At 36.5% G+C, this 24252-nt stretch overlaps 1 protein-coding gene across 1 annotated transcript in view; it reads left to right on the forward strand.

Annotated features, from left to right (window-relative positions):
* Nucleotides 1-24252, forward strand: part of rbm20 (RNA binding motif protein 20) — a 152908-nt gene that overhangs the window by 97177 nt on the left and 31479 nt on the right. The window contains exons 2-5 of the mRNA XM_056447751.1: nucleotides 463-1468; nucleotides 6826-6887; nucleotides 7215-7312; nucleotides 13640-13737. Coding sequence (XP_056303726.1) covers nucleotides 463-1468; nucleotides 6826-6887; nucleotides 7215-7312; nucleotides 13640-13737 — 1264 coding nt within the window. The remainder of the gene's footprint in view (nucleotides 1-462; nucleotides 1469-6825; nucleotides 6888-7214; nucleotides 7313-13639; nucleotides 13738-24252) is intronic.

A 24252-nucleotide genomic window follows, 5' to 3' on the forward strand; every position in this document is an offset into this window, starting at 1 on the left:
CTCTACTAATCTGGGAATCACTGTTGTGTTTACAAAATTCCTGGATGATCTGAGGTTGCTTTTTGGGTTCCCAGGGAGGTTCCCTTACAAAAAATCTAATGGGAAACTGTATGAAAAAACATCAGAAGTACCATGTAAATCTAGTGTGAGTATTGTGTAGTACTGTGCTGTTTTGGGGGCATTTACCATACTATGTTTTTGTAAGGTATGTAATATTCCTGTAATATTCTTGTGGTATTTGCCAGTCAATTGTTCACAGTTCCATAGGATTGCCACAGGACGTGTTTGTAAGGGTCTTGGTGAAACTATTAACCAATATATAAAATTTAGATTTAAAATCTAGCTAGAACCCTATCACTAATGTACTATTTGAATAATCTCTAACACTAGGAACTTGTTTTTTGTGTACTTTTCCTCATGGCTCTTGCTCATTTGATTGATGATATATGTGTCTGTCCACAGTACCTCAGGGGAAAAGCTTGATAATTCGCCTGCTCCTCTGGGTGGTGCTCATGGTGGAGTGGGCCAGAATCTGCTGCTGAGTCCTGCCAGTCTACAGCTGGCTCAGCTTCAGGCCCAGCTCACACTGCACCGCCTCAAACTCGCCCAGACCACCAACACTGCCGCCGCAGCCACTGTCCTTAATCAGGTCCTCTCCAATGTGGCCATGTCCCAGCCTCTCTTCAACCACCTTCGGGGTTCAAGCATGGGCCAGTCCCATGGCGGAGCCTTTCCACCTCCACCTATAGCCTTCCCACCTCCGAATGCTGCTCTGGGACAACTGGGAGGTGGTGGCTTTACTCCAAATCCCACTGGGATGAGACCTAGCACCTTCAGCGGAGTGTCTAACCAGAAATCTAGTCAACACAATGACTTCAGCAAGAAATCTGGAACATACCCGGCAGATATGGACCGTCGCTTGCAGTTTGGATATCTGGGAGGAACTTCTAGTAAAGTATGTGATGGAGGACAGTATGGTGGAGCCAACACACAACCCAGAAACAATGTCCAGGCCAATTTCCAGAGAGACTTCTATTCTTCTGAAAGCCAAGTACAACAAACTGGTTTCAAAGGAGGAAGCAATGATCAGAGTCTGGGATCTCTTTCCTCGTCCAGCTCCAAGGATCAATGGAAAGGTCCGATGAACTTGGGAAAGATGGATATAGTTGCAGGAGCAGTTCCTGGGGGATGGGTTCCACCTGGATCAGGATTTTTAGGTCAGAGAGCAGAGTTGTATAACCCAGAGGAACCCACAGCAGATCCTAAATTCAACTCAACTTGTGGCCCAGGGATTGGCCCACCCATTGGGCAACAAGTGGGATTTCAACCACAGCCACAGGTTGCCCAAGTGGAGGAAGGTGGGACCTTGTCATTACAGCCCCACCAGTTCAATGACTATCACGGGACGACACCTTCACACCTACCCCATCAATGCACCATTTGTGAGAAGAAGGTTTACAACTTGAAGGTGAGTTGAACTGGCTTGTTTGAGATTTAAGGAATTGTCTCCTTTAAACAAACGTCAAAGATGAGTTAGCATTTACACAGTAAATGCAATATGATTGTATGACCATGTTTACATCTGGTGCTAACATGCATCTATTTTGAGTTGATTAAAAGTAGATGGTGTAAAATAGAGGAGTAAATGGGCTTGGACAGGGTGGTGGCGCAGTAAGTAGCAATGTTGCCTCACGGCAAGAAGGTCGCTGGTTAGAGCCTTAGCTGGGTCAGTTGGCATTTCTGTGTGGAGTTTGCATGTTCTCCCTGTGTTGGCGTGGGTTTCCTCTGGGTGGTTCGATTTCCCCCACAAGTCCAAAGACATGTGCTATAGGGAAATTTGGTAAACTAAATTGTCGGTAGTGTATGTGTGTGAATGAGAGTGTATGAGTGTTTCCCAGTGATGGGTTTCAGCTGGAAGGGCATCTGCTGTGTTAAACATATGCTGGATAAGATGGCGGTTCATTCTGCTGTGGCGACTCCTGATGAATAATGAATGAGTGTATGAATGAATGAAATGCCCTCTGAAAGGTTTTTACCACTTCCTGAGAAAGTCAGAAACTCATTAGATCAGATGGATTTTGTTTTGTAAATGCTCATTTCATCGAATGAGAGAACAATGGACCAAAAGTGATATATTTTTAAAAACCCAATAAATGGCTACAATCCAAGTTATTTTAGTTTAAAAATGTACAGCTATGTATTTAAAATTTACTGTCACAGAAAGGAATTACTACACTTTAAAAATATCCATAAATATGCAGTTTTCCATATTTTTAACAAGGATTATTTACATATTTTCTATATTTCTATGCTTTGAGTTGAGTTATGGGACCTTAATCATTCCCTCATACAAGTGAAAATTAAAAAAGGTAACTTCTGAATAGTTTGAAGTGATATATTGTCTGGGTCTGTGTTGTAAATTATGATAAAAAAAAAAACTGGTACGAGTCTTGTACTTGTGAGACAGTACTTTTTACAGCCTAAAACTCTATATATTATTTCTTACACAATATATTGTTTCAAACTACTTAAATGTCAATAAAGATCATTTTGTTAAACTTGAACAGTTGAATTTTCCTCAACAAAAGTCAACAGAGCTGAGATCACAACTGTAAAAAACTGTGAATCACGAAAAACAGAACCAAGTAATTAACAGATATGTATTACACAGCAATGATTACAAATGCATTTTCTCTGCTCTTATGAAACACATGTAATTTGCTGCATTTTGAAAATATAACGATGACTTCAGTGCCTTCAGAATTCAGTGCCGACTCTTTCGTTTAAGAGGATCCATTTGATCTGCTTTTTAAAGAAATAAGTCAGTAGGTTGAAAGAAGTCTGGTCAAAAGTGCTTTTTACTACCTCTGGAAGTGGTCAAAAGTGAACAAGCTCAAATTATTTGAGACCTGCAATCATACCTGTCTTTAGCCTCTCCATTTGTAATTGGATCATCAAAAATGCATCTTAAAAGCAAGTGTAAACAGAACTTGATTGTTGATTGTATTAGAAACATTAGAGGAACTCAGCATTATTTCCCTGCTCACATCACCCTAGATGAAATAAAAAAAATAATTTGGCTCTGTTTTTACATGTATTTAATTCTGACAACTTGTAATTAAATCAGAGTCATTAAATGCAAATAGACTCAAACTGCTTTTTGCTAAACTTTGCTTCTCTGCTTATGAATTCTGTACCATATATACAGCATAGAATAAAAATCTTATGGGACTAGTATTTTTACACAAAAAAATTTTTGAATAATTTATTATATTTATTTTTGGTGTAGTATGTCAGTAGAAAAAAAGGAGTTAAAACATCCAGAAAATGTTTAACAGTAACAAGAATTGCTTTCACATAAACAGTAACGATACACGGATCTATGCATATTTTTACTGTCTGTTTGTTAGTGTTTTTCTGTCTGCTTTTGCTCTTTATTTCCCTATTTGGATGTTATTTTCAGTAAATACTGTTTTTCTATTGGAATGTTAAGTGTCTTGTGAAAATAAAAAAAGAAATATCAATTTACATTTCTAAACATTATTTTTCCTATTAATTTTAATAATCCAGTGAAATGTTTATTTGCACAAGGAGTCTTTAAACAGCCATGGCGCTTTATTGCTTTATTTGGTTCTTCTTGTTTGGTGCATTTTCGCTCTGCAGATTCTTTATGATCTCCTAGATCATCATCTATTAGTAATTGTGTTGTTCTTTTTTATCACTCTGGCTTTAGATTGTTTAGCTCCAGCTCTTTGGAAGCATGTGCCTCAACCTACAATGTAAAATATGTTGCTTCGTGTACATTTCATTGCACATTTAAGATGACAAATCCACTAGAGGGCGATGTCTACATTTTTGTCAACCTGAAATGCATTACTTGGGGTACATTATGATGTATGTTTCAGATACATCCATGCCGTACAGATCACCTGACCTAAACCCAACCAATAGTGTCAAATGCAAACCTAAGAGTGCAATGTGACCACATAGTTTTGCCTTGATTGTTTTTATATATTTTCTGAAATCGTGCTTTACTGGACTCAAATCCGAGTGCTCTGCATCACAAGTAGAACACCATTGATGAAATGACCAAGTAAATATCATTAGTGTGAAACGAAACAAAAGTTTTTGCAGTCATAAATGCCTCGTTGAGTTCATTTCACCAAGAAACTGCAGTCAAACAGATCTTTAAGTACATTTTTGCATTGTTACAAAAATGTAGGCACAAGCACGTATTTCCAATGAGCCTGTGTTGCACTATTCATTTGAATTCTCCAGTTATTTGGTAATGTTTGAACTTTACAGTAATTTTACTGTATATAATTTTAATTAAATATAATATAATTTAATTTTACTTAGATAAGATTGCAAAGATTATTGTTCATTGATACTGAGCCTTAATTGTCATTTATAAGGGATTTATAAAGCATAAATAGTCCGCACTTTAGATTAGGTCACAAAACTGCATGAAGTTGAGTTAATAAAGCAATTATTAACATGCAAATTAACCATTAATATATGCCTGAATAATAAGATATATAAACATTAATTTCAATAGTTTATTAATCATTTACTAACTCATTCTGAATGATCTTAAAAACCACCAATTACTCTTAAATACAAATGGTTTGCAAATAATGCAATACTTAATTTAGTAATGAAAAATAATCATTAACAAAATATGAAAGTACAATGATTAAGCACATTATAAATGTGCTTATAAGTCAAGAATGCAGCATTTGTAGCTGCAATTATAAACTGCTTACAAACGTTTATTAATGTAGAGTTAGTGCTTAACAAATAATGAAGTCACCACATGCTAATGCTTAATAAATGATTCATAGAGTGTAGTTATTATAAAGTGTTACCGAAATCTTTCTGTAATCTATCTCTAATATATGTGTATGTTTCAATGTAATGTACATGTTTGTTGTTTAATGTTTACCTGCTATGACTATGATTACCTGACAAGACTCTGCGAATAAAAACTAAATTCGGAAAAATCCACAATTGTACACAATTCCTTTTCAAATTAATTTTAATAATAGTTAATAATAATAACTTGCTGTAACCCCCCTTTGTTTAAAAATGCTTGTGTCCTAACACTTACTCAGATAGCTCTGCAGGGATCATCTCACTGGATTATTACACTGATTAAAAGCAAAAATCATGTTTGTTTGTTTGTTGTTGTTGTTGTTTTAAATACTAGTGGCCCAAGACTTAGAAAAATACCATAGTAATTTATGGTAAATTCTATTGTGATTTGAACCATACTAAAGTGTATTATACTGTATATGTTATAGTATTTATGACTCATTGTTAACCAATGCTGCATCATATTGTAGTGTTAACTATATTGAACTGAAAAACTGTAATAAATACTGTAGTATACTTTAGTTTTTACTACAGTATACTGTGGTGTATTTTAGCATAATATACCCTATAGTATTGGGTAATAATTGGTGTATATTACTATAGTTGTTGTGTTGCCATAGCAACTATATTATCACCACAACAGATTAACTTAAGTTCTATACTATAATACACTACCTGACAAAAGTCTTGTCGTCGATCCCAGTTGTAAGAGCAACAAACAATAGCTAGTTTCTAGTTGATCATTTGGAAAAGTGGCAGAAGGTAGATTTTTCTGATGAATCATCTGTTAAACTGTATCCCAAGACTGCGTGGACCCAAGATTCTCCTAGAAATCAGTCAAGTTTGGTGAAGGAAAAATCATGGATTGGGGTTACATTTAGTATGGGGGCGTGCGAGAGATCTGCAGAGTGGATGACAACATCAACAGCCTGAAGTATCAAGACATTTGTGCTGCCCATTAAATTACAAACCACAGGAGAAGGCAGATTCTTCAGCAGGATAGCGCTCATTCTCATACTTCAACCTCCACATCAAAGTTCCTGAAAGCAAAGGTCAAGGTGCTCCTGGATTGTCCAGCCCAGTCACAAGACATAAACATTATTGAGCATGTCTTGGGTAAGATGAGGGAGGAGGCATTGAAGATGAACCCAAAGAATCTTGATGAACTCTGAGAGTCCTGCAAGAATGCTTTCTTTGTCATTCCAGATGACTTTATTAATAAGTTATCTGAGTCACTGCAGAGATGTATCGATGCAGTCGTCCAAGCTCATGGGAGTCATACACAATATTCATTCTTTTTCCACTGCACCATGACTTTATATTCTATACTGCACAAAGTCAGACCTTACTTTCCTAATTAAATAATTTAAAATCCTTTGCCTTTCATATAAGCCACTTCTGATACCAAATGATCAGCTAGAATTAAACAAATTATTATTTGTTGTTTCTGAAACTTAAATAGGCGATACGACTTTTGTCAGGCAGTGTATATGAAACACAGATAAATTACTTTACTATTTTTTTTTTATGTGGGTTTTGCACACTATCCACTATCCTATCCAGATGTCTTGCTTACAGTATATTCAGCATTCATTATTGAGATCCAGTTGCCCTCAACAGTTTTTTTTTTATTTCAAATCCAGATATTTCTGCATAATCTAGAAAATGTTTGGTGATACAGAACTAAAAGCGGCTCATTGGTTACACCGGGGTGTGAATGTTTTGGTGGCAGCTGGCATGTGTGTGTGGATAGGGGAGGAGGACGCAGTTGTTCTGCGGGAGTTTGTCACATTCACATTCGTTCCCGACTCTCCGAACTACAGCTCTCTAATTGACCTATATGGTTTTGGGATATGCAAAGAAAAAAAATCTCTTGCTCTCAAAGAGAAGCATCTGACGGACATATCGTGTTTGTATGTGTGTTTGTGTGTGTGTGTGTGCTGCTTTTAGGACTGGGACCAGCATGTGAAGGGCAAGTTACATCTGCAAAACTGTTCGCTCTACAACGAAAGGTGAGGAAAATACCACTACGATTAACTGCTGTAGTTATAACATTGTAATAAACCGTTAGGTACTATGGTAATCATTGCTAACCTGGTATAGAAATGAGATCTTTTAAAGATCTTGTTCGCATGTGGTCTATTTCGATCACCGCTCATCACCCGTGATACTCTTGTTAAGCGTTTTACGAGTAAATGCATCTTTCATGATCTTTTACGAAGAGTCTTCTTCCACATAGACAGGGTTATGACCCGAATTGGAGAGCTGTGTCATAAGATCTAGTCAGACCAGATGCATTGGGATTTAGGATCTAAATGCAGTGCTGTTCCCCCTTGCAGCCCGGCACTCACGGCAGTGCACTTTCCAGTGTCGTCTGAAGGATGTCTCAACATGGCGTTGAGTAACACCATGGCGTACACATCGGCTGCCAGTCAAGGTAAGTCAAAGCTCTTGGTTTTCTCTCGGTTGAGACTGAAAACTCTGGATGGGATTTTTTCCAGAGGACTCTATTTTTAGGGCTCTCAGTATTTTAGTGGTGGCAGAGCAGCATGTGTGTAGACAGGCACACTGAGGGACCTGTAAACAAAAAGTTGTGCGAGTTTCTTCCAAAATGTAATACATTGTATATTACTAGTCACTGTTATTGTATTGTAATTAGGTACTTTACAATATTACTGTCTCAGAAATGTAAATGTAGAAATGTAATCACAGAAGTATGACTCAAAATATTATTGTTGCTTCTATTTATTTAAAAATAAGCTGAAACAACACAATTTTTGAATTTTTGGGGGGAGAACGGAATTGTTTTATGTTCAATCCATTTAAATTTGTAAAAACAAATACGCTAACTTAATTTGTGTTGGGACAACATGGAGGAATTGTGTGAACTTAGCATTTTTTTTACAATGTTCCAAACATTTATTTAGCCGTTAACTGTAATAATTCAGTGAGATTTCTGTTTGCACAAGTCTGACAACAGCCAGGGCTCCACCGATATCTGATCTTATATCAAAAATGTGGTCTAAAATTATTAGCTGAACCTTTTTCAACAATAAATAGGTCAATCTACATAAACATCCTGTTTTGGTATGGAAAAAATGTCTAAAGTCTGTTTCTTTTTATAAGATTTTAACTTAGAACACATCAATCGATTGCCTTTGATTGTATAAACAAAAATAATTGACAGTCTAATGATTATTCGGATTCTTTGTAGGTTTATTTAAATATCACATATATAATTTTTTGTCTTACCTATTTGATGGCAATATTATTATTTTTTGATTCGCTTTCAGCACATGTAGTCATCAGAATTGCATGAAAAACATGGTAATGCAACAAAGAAGGAGATTATGTTATATTTGTTTTAATCAGGGGTTCGTTCTTTGTACGTGGATTGCTCAATTAGCTGGATTTGGTTATTGACGATTTGATACAATCCATGATTGTTTTGTTCTTCAAAACTCATCCGAGAGTTGTTGTCATAGCAACAGGTCTGGTAGCTCAAACCTGCTCCGGAGCAGGTTTACTTCATATAAACAGTATATTAAATTATATATACAAAATGAAAGTTTAAGGTACCGACTCAGCTCAAGTACACTTTGTGTATGATAATAGACATGGCTAATATTCTCGTTTTTTATTTATTTATTATTATCATTATTTTTTTTTTTTTCAAGTAAAGGACTAATCATTTATGCAGTAATGCATCCATTTTGACAGCTGAAATGCTGGTGATTCTTTGCAAAAGTTGCAGACATCTTAACCAATATCAAAATGCTTTTTTTTATGCTAAATTAATTTAAACAGCCATTTATTTAAAAAACTTAAATAGACATACTGTAATAAAGAAAATCCGCTCTAAATGTAAAACTAAATAAATTGCTGAATACTCTTGAGACATGAAAGTGTAAAGCCTGCAGCCCACAACTAATGCGTAAGTTATTGCGTATCATACACTGTTAAATATTGTCCCATTAAAAAACAGTAAGTAACTGGCAGCATGGTTGCCAGCAAGTTACTGTTAAATTAACAGCATCTTGCTGTTGCTCTGTAAATTAACAGTAAAATACTGGCAGCTGCAGTTGCCAGCAATGTACTGTTATTTTACAGCATGTTGCTGTAAAAATGCATGGACTACATTGTAAACTCATTTTGTTCACTGAAAGCAACTGCCTCAAATTGGCCAACTGTTGTATGAGTTTATGAAGTAATGTGCTATATATGCTTAGAAGCATACTTATAATGATAACTTATTTTAGTTAATTAGAAAAGTTCCATTTAAAAATTTCACAGCAGCACACATACATGTAAAGCTGGAATTAACACAGAGAGATTCGTACTGCATCAGCTACTAAACAGACACTGTCTTTAAGTAAAGAAACATGCAGAATAACATCAGTGTTTCATTGTTCATCTTTGACTTAAACACTGGCTCTACTCTCCTCCACAACTGTGACACGCAGAAGAAATTAGCTTCAGGTTTTACAGAAAAATACTGTTTTTCTTTGATTTTACCATAAACTACTGGCAGCTGTGGTTGTCAGCAATCTACTGTTTTTACAGTCTACCTCAATAGTTTAAATTAACTTTATATTACTATTAAAATACATTTTTATACTGTGTTTTTACCTCTCACATCTTTAACCCTTTAAACCCCAGAGCAAATACCTCAGTTTTAATTGAACACTTCTGAGTGTCAACACTACTGAGTGTTCAAGAAACATGGAGCAAAGCTGAAGTAAATTAATTAATTAAATGACTAATTAAATGATAGTTGAGGATTAGCGATGAACAAATTAAGAAATACTAAAGGGAACAAACAAATACAGAACATACAAAAAACTACAACTTCAGTCACAACTTTGTAATGAGATAACCTGAGGTACAACAAATGATTAAATCATTAAAATTATCAGCAGATGATTAAACAACTTCACAAACATCAGTTACACATATTACTAAAACGTTTTGTATAACATCTACTAAAGTTCTTCTGGAGATAAAGCTTAACATTTTGTCACCATCATAGAGAATAGAGTTTGCTTTAATTGGGCTTTTAGCCCTTACATTTTTAACATTAATTTGTTTTGGCTGCTGCAACTTTTAAAAACTTTGTTTAAAAAGCTCTTTTGATATGTCAAGCAAGCCAAAAAAACTAAATAAGATATGGTAATGTTCATATTAATTTTAATGAGGCATAACCTGTTCTAATTTAATATAATATAATTCACTGCTCCAACCCAATGTTTCATTTATTGTTAAATGTAATATAACATGCCTGTATGTGCATTGAATTCTGGAAGATTTTAAGAATATCTTGGACAAAAACGCGTTGCTCTTTGGTGTAAGTTGCAGTCAAAGAGGCATCAATAATCAACGTACGAACCTTAACAACAGAATTAACAGTTTAACTCACAAACATCACAAACTGGCTACTGAAAGTCTAAACAGAAACAAAAGCAGAATCAAATGCATGCTGGGATTTATGTACTGTGCCACACCCAGCATGCATTGCGGCATGAAACATTTTAATTGTTGCCATTGTTGAGGTACAAGGTCTGATTCATTAGGTCTGAGTGTGTGTTTGTCATATGAAATCTACATATGAATGTCTACATATTAATTGTAGAATTCATATGAAGAAAACAAATGAACAAGATTATGCATATGACAAATTTCTGATAACTGAAAACGAAGCGGAGTTGCAATGGGCTTTCTTTTATAGATCTTCAGGAAATAGGAAGATGAAAGTCAAGCCAAGAATGTCAAAAGAGTAATTTGTATTTCAAAATAATAGATTTTTGTTAAAATATAACACCACAAATCCACAAATCACAGGAGACAACTACTTTTTTTGTATATTTTATAATATTTATTGCCTTTTTCTTTTTTATGTTATTTGTATCATATATTTGATGAAATGTGTGAATTAAAATATTTACGAATACAATTTTTGTGCTTTGAATGGTAGAAAAATAAATTTTTAACCTCAAAATAATGCGTATTCTTCTGCTCATGGCTTTGGGGGATGAACAGTTTTGTGGTGTTTGAGTTTTACTAAGTAATTAAAGAACATTATTGCCACACAGATGATTCAAAAGGTGTGTAGTTGGTTCAAATAACGCATCGTTTCATTTCAAACGTAAAGAAACTGTGAAGCTAAAGAGTTTTTCAAGTGTAATCGTTCTTTAAAAGCTAGGGACAGACAAAACGGACGTTTCTGTAGAATGACCCAACTATTAAAATTCTATAATAACATAAAGCAATCAAAGTGTTGGCTAAAATTATTAGCGGAATCTCTTTTAACAATAAATACAATGTTCATTCATGTTCAAATACATAGTTGTCATGGAAACCATATAAACAATGCACATTATGGGATATAAGCCCCACTAAAAGAATAGGGAAATGTGTATGAGAAGTGTAAGATCAACAGGATATCATCAGACTAGTTCTCTCTCTGTGTGGCTCACTAAAAGTCATCTTTACACAGCGGATTTAAGGTTGCTCTAAAGTCTGTGTCTGCTCGTAATTCAGTGTAAAGATGCTACTCTATGCTGCATTAAAGAGTTTATGTAACTGTTTGTTTAAAGGTATCATGAAATTGAAGTTAAAAAATGGTTGTTAGTTTTATTCTGTTAGTTTTAAGGATATCTATTAGCTAGTGTGCTCCAAAACAGTTACAAAAATTGGCATTTAGAAGATATAAAACTGATATAAACATCCAAAGCTTGTAGTTTGCCACTTCCGCTCAAATGGATCGATTTTTTTCACGTCACATCAAATCTTCTGACCAATCAAACGCTCTCTAGTACCTGTCATGCCCCACCCAATTCAAGACGCTTCTCATTTGCTTTTCTCAGCCACTTTAACTGGCAAAGCTGTGATAAAAACAAGCACTATTGGCTGTTTTTTTTAAAGGGGAGGAGCTACTCTATGCCCTACCCTCTCTTTATTTTTCAGTTGAGATTACGTCAAACATTGAATAAAAATGAACACTTTGTGGGACCTTTAAATACTAATTTTATATTAAATGTTTATATACAAGCGCCAACATATTTTGTTACATGAATAAATTAAATTATGATGACCACGAATTGGAGAGGCTTTTATACTTGGCATACTAAACTTTACTGAGTGGAGGACGCAGGCATGGCTCAATCTTGTGTATATGAATAGCTCACCTCTTCTTTGCTGGTTTTGACAGAGATTTTGCTGACAAGCTTTCTAAATCTAGTGATACATCCAGCAAGTGAACAGTTATACTGTTTTAACATTACCCGTGTTTTTTGTCTGGTGCATGCAGTGTGATGTTTCTAATGTCCTGCGGTGTTGATAACGTATTTAAGCAGATATAGCTGGTTTTGGCTGGTCAAGATGGTTTTAACTGGTCATGTCACAGTCTGACCAGTAAAGACCAGGCTGGAAACGGCTGAAACCAGCCTGGAAATGGCCAAAAGCTTTTAAAACCAGGCTGGTCGACCAGCTAAAACCAGCCTACCAGCTTAGGTTTTTTCAGCAGGTAGTACATTCTTGAAAACCTATTGTTAATCACATCAAGTTAAAATGCATTGTTGTAACTTCTGTTACTGAGACTGTAACCAGTAATAATATTACCAAAAATTGTTAGTAATGCTTTATATTATGCCATTTCTGCAAATATTTATACTGCTGTAATCACATCAGTTTTGTAATGCATTACTGCCAACACCGTGTGTGTTTCTGTGTAAAGATAAATATAAATCGAATAACTGATCATGTATAAAAATCAAAGTGATTTTTATGATATATATGATGTATCCTTTTTTTTAAAGGTATGTTGAGTAATTTGAGTGAATATATGTTTCCTTTACTTGGCTATAAAGAGGAGTAACATAAGGCTGTGCATATTTCAAATAAAAAGAAATAATAATCAAAATATCACTACCCAGGCTCATTCTGATTACGTACCCCTATATACATTTCTGGAGAGAGCACAGTACATCCCAGGACCTCAGTTTTTTATGCAGTTTTTGTTTTCACGAATCAACGAACTAGATGCCGCTGTGTATGCTTTTTCAGATCTCAAATTTCTCTCGCGAGTGCCATTCGCACCTGCTGTTCTCGCGTAAATCCACCAGAGGCTGCTGTCGACTGACTGACCGATCGACTGACCTCCTCCTTCCCTAAACCCAAGCAATAGTATTTTCAAAAGCCCTGATTGAGCGACTGATCGACTGACCTCCTCCTTCCCTAAACCCAACCAATAGTATTTTCAAACGCACTGATTGATCCGCCCGTTCCCTACGCTAAACTCAACCGCAGTGTTTTAAAAAGGAATCCAGAAAAAGAAAAAAACCTCGCCTGATATTTACCATGTTTTCAGATTTTACCACATTCTCATCCTGTTATTTACTTGTTTGTTTTATGTTTTGGCTTTTGTTTTGGTCTTACCTGCTTTCTGGAACCGTTCTTCACTTGACTTGAACTTCGTTGTCGCGGTCCACTCTGTCTCTCAAGTCCGCCGACGCACATGTTGAGCTACCGGACAAACTGGTAACAGCGGAAAAGCTGTCGATACGGAGGTGAGCAGTATGCTGGTAAAGGAGAAAATGAATGGCATCAAACCGCCCCATAGTGCTCATTTTAAAGACGGAATGCAGGCTTACGTACCTCTGGCTACATAATTTGCGATCTCCAGAAGTGTATATAGGGCTACGTTTACAGAATGAGCCTATGTTGCAATATCATCATGATCATAGTGCAATTTTCTACTTTTTTACAGATGTTTCAACTGGAAGTACTTCCTATTTGCCTGGCAATGCCATGAAGTCCTTTCCTCTCTCAGGGGCGGGATTTCCTATTCACCAATCAGGAGCAAAGGTAGAACTGCAAACGAAAACTATGTAATGCATATAAAAAACCATAATAGCCACTTTCAAGAAACTGAATAAAACCTTTGATCAGTTTTACGATATTAGAAATGTGCCGCAGCTCTATTTGGCTGAGCTCTTCGAATGTCTGTGGGCTTATCTCATAGCGCTGCTCTTTTAGCTCACGGGGTTTGTAAAGCAGCCAAGAGTGTTGAGATACAGAGTGGCCTATATTTAGCTCACACTATTTCCCTGACTGACAGATTACTTAGTGCTTATTATCGCAGTCTAACGGTTATTATTAAAGCCATCTTCACAGCTATAGAGCCCTTTGAGAACAGTTGGAGGTCAACTGTATTGTGTGGTTCAATCATATTAAGAGTGAGGATTGTTTCCGTGTCTAGAGTTGTGAATATTCAGCTTTGCTAACTTCAGGGCATAACTGTGTGTGTTTTAGGTAAATGAACTGATTGGCTGATTCAGTTGCTATTTTGTTGTAAAGCTTTAATCATGTTGGACTCCAGCAGGCCTGACGGATCTTGTGTGAAACTCAACACTTGTTTTGTTGTCCAGTGACTTTATTTAGCTGTGCGATCAGCCTCCAGATTTAACTTTTTTGCCAGTCTTGCTAGTGCTGAGTGATTGGGAAAAAGTGGACTACACATAGTACAAAGCACAGTTTCAAGGCACAGTTCCCCCCCAAATAGAAATGTATTTATCCTCAAGTGGTTCCAGTTCTTTATGAGTTTCTTTTTCCTCAATGTTTAAAGGAATTTTTTGTAGAAGGACATACAAAAGTCAATAGCTGAGCTTCCACGTTTGGGCTTAAAGCAAGCATGCTAGTGCGTGCCACGGCCAGTTGCGCTAGCACACTTTCGCATGCCAGAAACCTTGGGCCAAATCGGGCCTGCTGAGGATTGAGGAGACGTCGTGAACACATGAGGAGTTTACATTTACTCATTTAGCAGACATTCACATTGATTCCCTTAGCAGCCGCTTTAGGGGCCAATCACACCGGATGTGTGGCACACCACGCTTCCTTTTTTGTTGACAAGACTAGGCAACGACTGAATCAGCTGCGTATTGTGTGCAAATGTTGCTGTTGACATTTTTATAATTGTAATATTTAACACGGTGGCACAGTGGGTAGCGCTGCTGCCTCACAGCAAGGAGCCCCGGTTGGGTCAGTTAAAATGTGCTGTAGGTGAATTGGGTAAGCTAAATTGTCCATAGTGTTTGTGTGTATGTCTTGGGCGTCCAGGATAACAGCCCACCTCATAAAAGCTAGATGTCACGAAACACTGATATGGTGTGGCTACATTTTAAACTTTAATATAAATGGCAGAGCACGTTAGTTGTGCGCCTTACTTAAACATTGCTTAAAACATGCAGAATGCACAGCTGTGCACAAATATCTTTACAAATGAAAAAGAAGTAAAGGATTAAAATATTACAAAAATCAGTATTTTCTACATAAATATAAAAACCACTGCCTCCATGCCTCCTTCACCTCGGGGGCTTTTTTCAGTTTATTCACAACAACTTGCTTTTGTATAATGTTATTATTATCATTAGTATTATTTATTATATGCATATTTATATTTGTTTATATATTATGTTCATATTTGTTTTATAAGCAGCGCGCAAAATGCTGGCCAGAGTTAGTAAACCAATTTAAAAAAGCGCCTTTCAGTGCAAAAATTATTATATTAAATGAAATTTTTAATTAAATTAAAATTATTATAAAAATTAAATATATTCATAGTATACATAGAATTCAAAAATCAGTATGTGAGAAGTACCCGGATGACCTACTACTTCCAGTGAGATTCTGAAGTGTGCATCCAATGGACGCTACACTGGCCCATGATACACCGATACAAGAGAATTTTTGAATGGGAGTGAAGCAACGCAACGCACGAGAAGGTCATGTGATAATGACTAAGATAAAATAAGAAACAGCGCAAGCGTAACTGGTGCTCCAACTGTGCTGCTATCACTCAAGTGATTGGGGGGGTGGTAGTGGGGTGTCGCGGATGACAGTCTTCATGCCACCCCTAGCAAGATGTCACTCTGGGCGATCGCCCTTATTGCCCATGCCTAAATAATGTACCTCTAAGTTCCATTCATACTACTCATGTTTATACTATATAAGTTAACCTTGTCACAATCACCAGCGATCCACTCCTGGCAGATCGCTGGCGATTGTGACAAGGTTAACTTAAAAATGATGAGCAAACTTGGTCAAATGTTTCAAAACAACAAAATTAGAAAAATATACAGAAGAAGCCTCTTTTTATTTTTGCTCAAAATGATAAAGAATTATAATGACACTCACATAGAAACCAAACCAATAAAAAAGATGACATCATAACAACGTTTTAATTCGTTTTTCAGAACAAATCAACATCTATTGATCATATGTAATTTTGTACTTTGTTATTTGGTGTAATTATATGTTCCACCATTCAAATTTCTTGACCTAAATAACTTACCAAAAACTATTTTCTTCAGTAATGTCATGTGTATTTATATAGCACATTTTATTGTTTATGGCCATACACCCAAAACGCTTCACAATCATGGTGGGGATGGGGAGGGGGGTTCTCTCCACTCCAACACCAGTGTGCAGCATCCACTTTGATGATGTGGTGGTAGCCAGTGATGCAACGCTGCCAGTGCGCTCACCACACACCAGCTATGGGTGGAATGGAGCGACAGTGATAGAGCCAATTCGGTGGATGGGGGATGATTGAGAGGCCATGATTATTGAGGGCCAATGGTGGAAATTATTTAGCCAAGTCACCGGGGTTAAACCTTTACTCTTTATGAGAAGTGCAATGAGATTTTTAATGACCACAGAAAGTCAGGACCTCGGTTTAACATCTCATCCGAAAGACGGCGCCCACTGACAATATAGTGTCCCCTTCACTATAGTAGGGCATTAGGACTCACACAGACCACAGGATGAGTGCCCCCTCACTAACACCACTTCCAACAGCAACCTAGTTTGCCCAAGTGGTTTCCCATCCATGTACTGACCAGGCTCAGCCCTGCTAGGCTTCAGTGAGTGACCGGATATGACTGCAGGGTAATATGGCTGAGTTAGTTTTACAGTATTTTTTGTTCCTAAAAACGATTTCTGGCCAAATTTACAAACTAAGTTTTAAATATTTGCGAATAAATGCATACTTTTAGTTTTCTGTTAAGTACTTTTACAATTTTTGAATTCATTTACTTTAATTTAACTCAAAATAACAACGTAATACATTTCTTCCGCATTATTCTTGTCATCAGTTTGTCTTCGGACAGTCTATTTTTCACTTAACCTCTCATGCCTGTTCTTTGTTAGCATAAAGCGCAGTAACGTCAGCAGACGGCTGTTTTCATGTCCTGAGTGTGACTGACGGGTCTTCACATATGCACACCATGAAGCATTGTTGTGGATTAGATGCTTTGACCTTGCGTTGAGTCTACCACCTATAATTGAAAGCGTGTCCTCTGTGGGACGGTATTTCGTTCGGTCGCCAGCGTCTGGATTCAGAGACTTGCACAAGGATCCTTTATAGCGGTCTATTTGGCCAAGTTATTTATGATTTAGTCCGTAGGCGAGGCTAATGTCAGCCCCTATAAAACCCACCTGTTACACAGCAGCTGTACACTGGCAATGCTTTTGTGACTTTTGTTTTCTCCATTTAAAAAAAAAAATGAGTATATAAAGAAATTCTTGCTGCTGCATTTTTAGTCTGGCCATGTAGTTATGATTGGTGTCTGTCTTTGTAGGCGTTCAGTGAATTCAGTTTCAGCCCTCAGAAATGTAACCCGATCTTTGGGGGATGAAGGCTTCCTGACATGAAATTCACAAAGTGCGTGCTATAGATTTCAGACGAATGTGTTTCAGAGCCTGCTTAAGCCCTCTTTGGATAAGCAAACAGATGTGAATGCATTTGTAGCATAATTCGGTGCCAGTCATCACCAGGCTCCTGTTTCCACCTGGTATTAAGATGCATTCAGATATGCTCAAGTTTCACCTACCTCTGGAAGTGGTTGAAACGTGGACAAGCTCAAAACAGTTTAAACTCTCTTTACACTTGTATTTAGTATTATCCATTTGAGATTAGACTATACTAGAAATACCGCCATTTTAACAAAGTGAAAAATCTTTGAGGGTGGCTCAGTGGCTCAGCACTGTCGCCTTGTAGCAAGAAGGTCAACTGATTCAAGAGTCGGCTGGGCCAGTTGGCATTTCTGTGTGGAGTTTTCATGTTCTTCCCGTGTTGGTGTGCGTTTCCTCCGGGTGCTTCGGTTCCTCCACAGTCCAAAGACATGCGCTAGGGGAGCGCAGGGCACAAAGTAACGTGGGGTAAAATGTAACACTGAGTTTTAAGAAATTTGCTCAGGGTTAACCATGGCATGCTTTCAAGTTTTTCACAACAGTGTCAGCAGACATCTTCCTGCCAATTATTAAAAAAGTTTGGCAAAATTGGAAAAGAAACACAGGAGAAACCATTTTTGCAGCATAATTTTTTTTTATTATACTCTATATTTTTTATTTAAAAAAAATCTGTGAAAGTATGTTAGTAAAATCATATATTGTTGTGATTACCGTCTTCTAGGCTAAAAGATGGAACCATTTTGAAAGATGTAAAAAAACACACAGTGACTGCTAGCTAGCTGTGAGGAAAACACCATACAGCTGGGTTAATTGTAACAGGGTGTTACAAATAAGCCACACACCGTTGGACACCAATTAAACAAACAAAATATTTGTTGAATTTTGAGTGTAATGTTGAGACCTTTTTAAATAAAAAAAAGATATATTTTAATAGAAATGGTTTTTTAATAGAAATTATTTTTTTATTGCTAATACTGTAAATAAATGCATTGTATAATAATGGATAATAATGCAAATAAATCCAATTGTGTTTATCTAATAGATAAATAAATAAACATCTGTGCTATGTAGAATATAAAAATTTTGTTAAGTACTGAGGAAATATACTATTTAAAATAAATGAATTTAAATTAATTGTGTGAAATCTGCCTTTATAAGCATGTGTTACAACTAACCCTCTTACTGTTTTACTGTTTACCACAGGTGGGGTAAATAGTAAAATTTTTATTCCTGGCACTTTTGGAAATACTGCACAGAAACCATAGATCCGGCGGTCATACTTTCAGTGCTCAGTTGTGGGAGAGGCTTGTGTGTTGCTGGTTTGTCTAACCCCATTACTATGTTCATTATTTGGCCAAAGCCAAAAAGTGTTACTTTGTGCCCCGCTCTCCCCTATAGGTAAATTGGATGAGTGTATGAGTGTGTGTGAATGCAGTGTGTATGGGTGTTTCCCAGTACTAGGTTGCGGCTGGAAGGGTATCCGCTGTGTACAAAATTTGCCGGAATAGTTGGCGATTCATTCCGCTGTGGCAACCCCTGATAAATAAGATACTAAGCCGAAGGAAAATGAATGGATGAATAAATGAATAGTTTACCAATGAAACTAAAATCGCATTGCAACATAGTATACAGACAGCTTATCTTTTAGTAAGTTATTTTCCCATCAAAATAAAAGTAAGCGTTAGGAAGAGCCATGGTTTACAGTTTGTTTATAATATGCACACAACTTGTTGTTTCCCATCAAATTAAAGCAATTAGCCTTTAGAATTCATGGTTTACAGTGAATTTATAACAGCTAAAGATCAATGTTAGGGCCTAAAACACTCTTAACTTAAATAATTCAGGTAGACATTCACTTATTGTTCAGTGCTCCTTCAATTGCGCCTCAACCAATCAGAATCTTCTACCATAATTATCTGTTTTATAATGTGGCCACTGTTTACACTCTGAAGTTTTCAAAATATTGCTCTGTTTGTTTGAGAATCCCCACCATAGCAACACTGACTCAACCAGTGGTGTGAGTTTGAGGGTGGAGCTATCTGTTTGTTCAACCAATGAAAAAATGAGCTGAGTCATTATTTTGCATATCGTTCTGTTTGAAGACTCTCACCTTGAAATTCTGCCCATCTCTACTATTAAACCACATTTTATACTTAAAGTCAGTATTTAATCAAAATAGACCACTCTTATTATTATTATTATTATTTTGAAGTATTGATTATAAATAGTTTGTCAATGCACAGTTGGACATACTTAACTGTTTGTTTCTGAACAAAAAGAAAGATATTCTGAAGAATGTTGAAAAAACAACAGCCATTGACTTTAATAGTATTTTTGTTTGTACTATGGATGTCATAAATGGTTTGTTCCCACCATTTACTCACATTTAAATGATTCTTTATTAATTTCTGTTGAACACAAAGAAAGATATTCTGAAGAATGTTGAAAAAACAGCCATTGACTTTAATAGTATTTTTATTTCTACTATGGATGCCAATGACTGTTTTCTCCAACATTCTTCTTGTTTTGTGTTCAACAGAAATTCATAAAATAACCACTTGAGGGGCAGTAAATAATGAGCAAAGTTAATGTTTTGCGTGAACTGTCCCTTTAAATACATGTGCCCTCATAATCCCCCTCCCCTTTCAACCACATCTAAACTTGAATGAAGCTACGGTCACACTGGGCTTTGTGTGCGAAATTCTGTTGTACGGCGCTGCGAAAAGGGGCGGGATTAAACAAGATGATTAGACATTAAAAAAAGCCAACGATTGCTCAATATTTTAAATTTCTGTCCAGGTAGGTCATGTTTTGATCCTCGATTGGTCTCACGCAGTCAAGTGATGTGATTTTGCAGGTCAGAGTTCACCAAGCTTGAACTTTGCACCGCAGCAACATGCGAAACTTGATGCATGACCCTGCGTTTCCGGTCTGACACATTCGCGTGCGTATGAATGGAAGTCTATGGGAAGAAAAGTCAAGTGTGACCACAGCTTTAAGGTGCGGTCACACTTGATTTTTCTTCCCATAGACTTCCATTCATACGCATGTGAATGTGTCAGACCGGAAACGCGGGGTCATGCGTCAAGTTTCGCATGTTGCTGCGTTGTAAAGTTCAAGCTTGGTGAACTCTGACCTGCGAAATCGCATCACTTGACTGCGTGAGACCAATCGAGGATCAAAACATGACCTCTCTGGGCAAAAATGTAAAACATGGAGCAATAACTTGCTTTTTTAAATGTCTAATAAGCTTGTTTAATCCCGCCCCTTTTCGCAGCGCCACACGACAGAATTTCGCACACACAAAGCCCGGTGTGACCGTAGCTTAAGTGTCAATAAGGGCGGGACAACTTGTCAATCACATGACGTCTGCCAAAAGCAAATCACAACAATCTAATCCAGAGATGTCCATAAGAGGGCCTGCAGGCCAAACTTGACCCATGGTAATCTTTGATTTGGCCCACCATATCATCAGAGAAGAGAGTGATCTTTTAACAGAGATTGTAATTTCTAATTTCACATAACCTTCTTTGTGTTTGTTTGTTTTATTGCTCAGCTACAAAAAAAGCTAACTGAAATTAAATGTTTTAATTAAATATATCTGAATATAAATGAATCTGATTTCATAAAATGTAAATACTGTTACTCAACGGACAGAAGACATAGGTGAGCAAATCAAATCAAAAACAAGTCCTTCAATGAACTCCATTCTGATATAAATGGGATTGTTTTTGTTTTTAATATAATAAGCTTATTATAAAATTTCAAAAATGATAATGTATTAGTTAATATAAAGCAGAGTTTTCATTTATATATATATATATATAAATAGGAAAATGACCCATAGCAACTTTAACGTGATACAGTTTAGTGTATTTACCTTCGGCTCACCATCCTCAATCAAGTTTGGTTTTTTGCCCTTCAAAAGAAAAAGTTTGGGCACCTCTGATCTAATCGATTCCCAATATTTTCGATTCCCAATAGTTTTACTCAGTTTCAGTTCTATGTCACAGAAATGAAAAAAGGTTTTTTGGTAGACCAATTTGGTAGACCAATTATGAAATCAAACTTATTTTGATTGACAGACCATTCCAGCCGTTCATCAGGAGCCAAAACCTCTCAACTCTTTTACAGCAGCACCAGAGCTATACATAGTTAGTGTTTGTCTCCCCACAATAAATAAAACACAAGTGTTACATTTAACCAGCCTCGCTCACACAGAAGCCATTCAGAGTTACTTATACCACATATAGCACATGCATAAACAGCCTATTCGGGGGTCTATTTTGGAACGTGTTTATAGAGGCAAACCTCACATGATCTTTCTGGCACATTTGGGCAAAGGGAAACCCCGGCATGAAGCTGTTTATTGAATTATCAGAAGCTCAGCTCGAACTGTCGGTCTGCAGCCAGATGTAAATCAGCCCCAGAACCAGCCATGTCTAAATGAACATTGATTTAAAGCTGGGGCTGTTTGGTTCTGCTTTGAGATCTGATTTTACACTGTAAAAAAGAAAATTACATGGCTGCCTTGTATTTTAAAGTTGAATCATGACCTGATAAGTAATTTTAACTTGAATTACATTGAACTGACTTAAACCAGCTTGTGTAACTTAGAAAAATTACGTTAGAAACTTGATTAACTTAGTTTAATAAGTTAGTTAATGAGGCAATTTGTAACTTTTTGATTTAGTGGCTGATTCGTATGACTTTGTATGATCTCATTCGTACAATTTAGTACGACTGGCTCATCCCCCGATGAGGCTTGGGTTTAGGGGTGGGGTTGGGTGTCATGCCTCATTTTTAAAATTGTACATTTTCGTATGACTGAACTCATACAAATTTGTACGAATTAGCCACTATACTGACAAAACGTAAAATAGTTACGTTTCCTCGTGAGATCAGGCTGTAAAAACATGTTGACATAATTTAAAGATAATCAATGGATTGTTGTGCGGTAAAAAAAATTATGGCTAAGAACCACCAGATATTTGCCAGGTAGTCATTTGCCAAGTTATAGACAATTAAAATTAGTATTTGAGTAATTTTTGTCAGTTGTTGTGACAGCGACTGAGTGCTCAAGAGAGAGATCATGTGTATGCATGTAAATAACATACAGTATCTAATAACTCATAGTAACATGTGTTAGCTACCTTTTTGCAAATATTTTTATTCCTATTTCTGTCTCTGAGTATTTGTGGGGCAGGTTGGGGTGGGTCATTAAAAACAAAATAAAAAAAAGTCCATGTATATTTTCCCTATATTAATATTTGGGAATATTTATTTTCATACTTTAAAATTTTTTTTTTAAGTTCTTTAATAAGGTTACTGTACAAAAGGCTTAGTACAGTAAGTAACTTCCGTGACGTTCCCAAACCTTTTGCATCACGTAACACGTCAAAGCGTCAAGTAGCTTCTGTTGCCAGCCACAATAACGGAAAAATAAAAGTGAAGATGGAAGACGATGTGCTGGAGAAATTGAGGTCAGGAATTTACTTTATTAAAAGAAAAAAGTTCAGGCTGCTAAATCTAATGTTTGGAACCGGTTTTCAGAAATATTTACAGCAGGAGATAACAGCAGAATAGGCTGCGTGAAGTGCAACTCATATACAAATATACAAACACTAGAGCCACAGAACAGGCACTTCCTTGTTGTTGCCAGTTTACAGGTTTCCAAGCACTTCCAGGTTTAAATTAAAGTTTTTTTTTGCATTACACTGCCTATATGTCTATTTAATGTTCGTGGGTGCGGGGCGGGGTGGGTTGTAAAAATAGACACAGTGATTCAGGGCAGAATAGGGCGGGTCGAATATTTTGTATCTGCTGGTTGGAAAAAAATCGACCAGCGCATCATTGCTATTAATGTTTGAGAAAAGCGCGTTTATTTCGAACTGTGATTAAAAACTGACTGAAGCTATCCAATCAACCAATCAGAATTAAGAATTTCAATGGACCATGGAATAATGATCAATTGAATTTTTTTTACTGTGTAGTAGGGATGCACTGACTCACAGGCCAGAAATAAACCACAGATAAACTTTATACTACAAGGGTATAAATGTAACAGAGGCTAAGGACGCACAAATGTGCACACAAACTCTCACAACAAATGAAAATACTGAAACGCACTGCAAATAGTGGCTGGAAAAACATGTTGGCATGATATGTGTAAAGGATAATCTATGAATTGTTGTGCGGTAAAGAATTTTAAATGCACAACGTGGCGGCGAAGAACCACCGGACATGGTAGTCATTCGCCAAGTTATAGACAATTAAAACTAGTATTCAACTCTTTTTTTTTTGCCAGTTGTTGTGACAGAGAAGGAGTGCTCAAGAGAAAGATCATGTGTATGAATGAAAATAACATGTGCATATCTAATAGCACATAGTAACATGTGTTAGCTATTTTTAGTGTTATATAGTGTACAATATTATTATTTTTATCTTATTTCTGTCTCTGAGTTACTATTGTTACTACTAATTAGTGATGCGTGGTTAAAGAAATTTCACTTTATATGCAAGACGGGTTGGGGTAGGTCATTAAAAACAAATTTAAAAAGTCCATGTATGTTGCGCGCAATTCCCTATAGGCTACATTAATATTTGGGAATATCTTTTACTGTAAATAGC

The sequence above is a fragment of the Danio aesculapii genome, chromosome 22 (genome assembly GCF_903798145.1).
Source record: "Danio aesculapii chromosome 22, fDanAes4.1, whole genome shotgun sequence".
Taxonomy (NCBI): domain Eukaryota; kingdom Metazoa; phylum Chordata; class Actinopteri; order Cypriniformes; family Danionidae; genus Danio; species Danio aesculapii.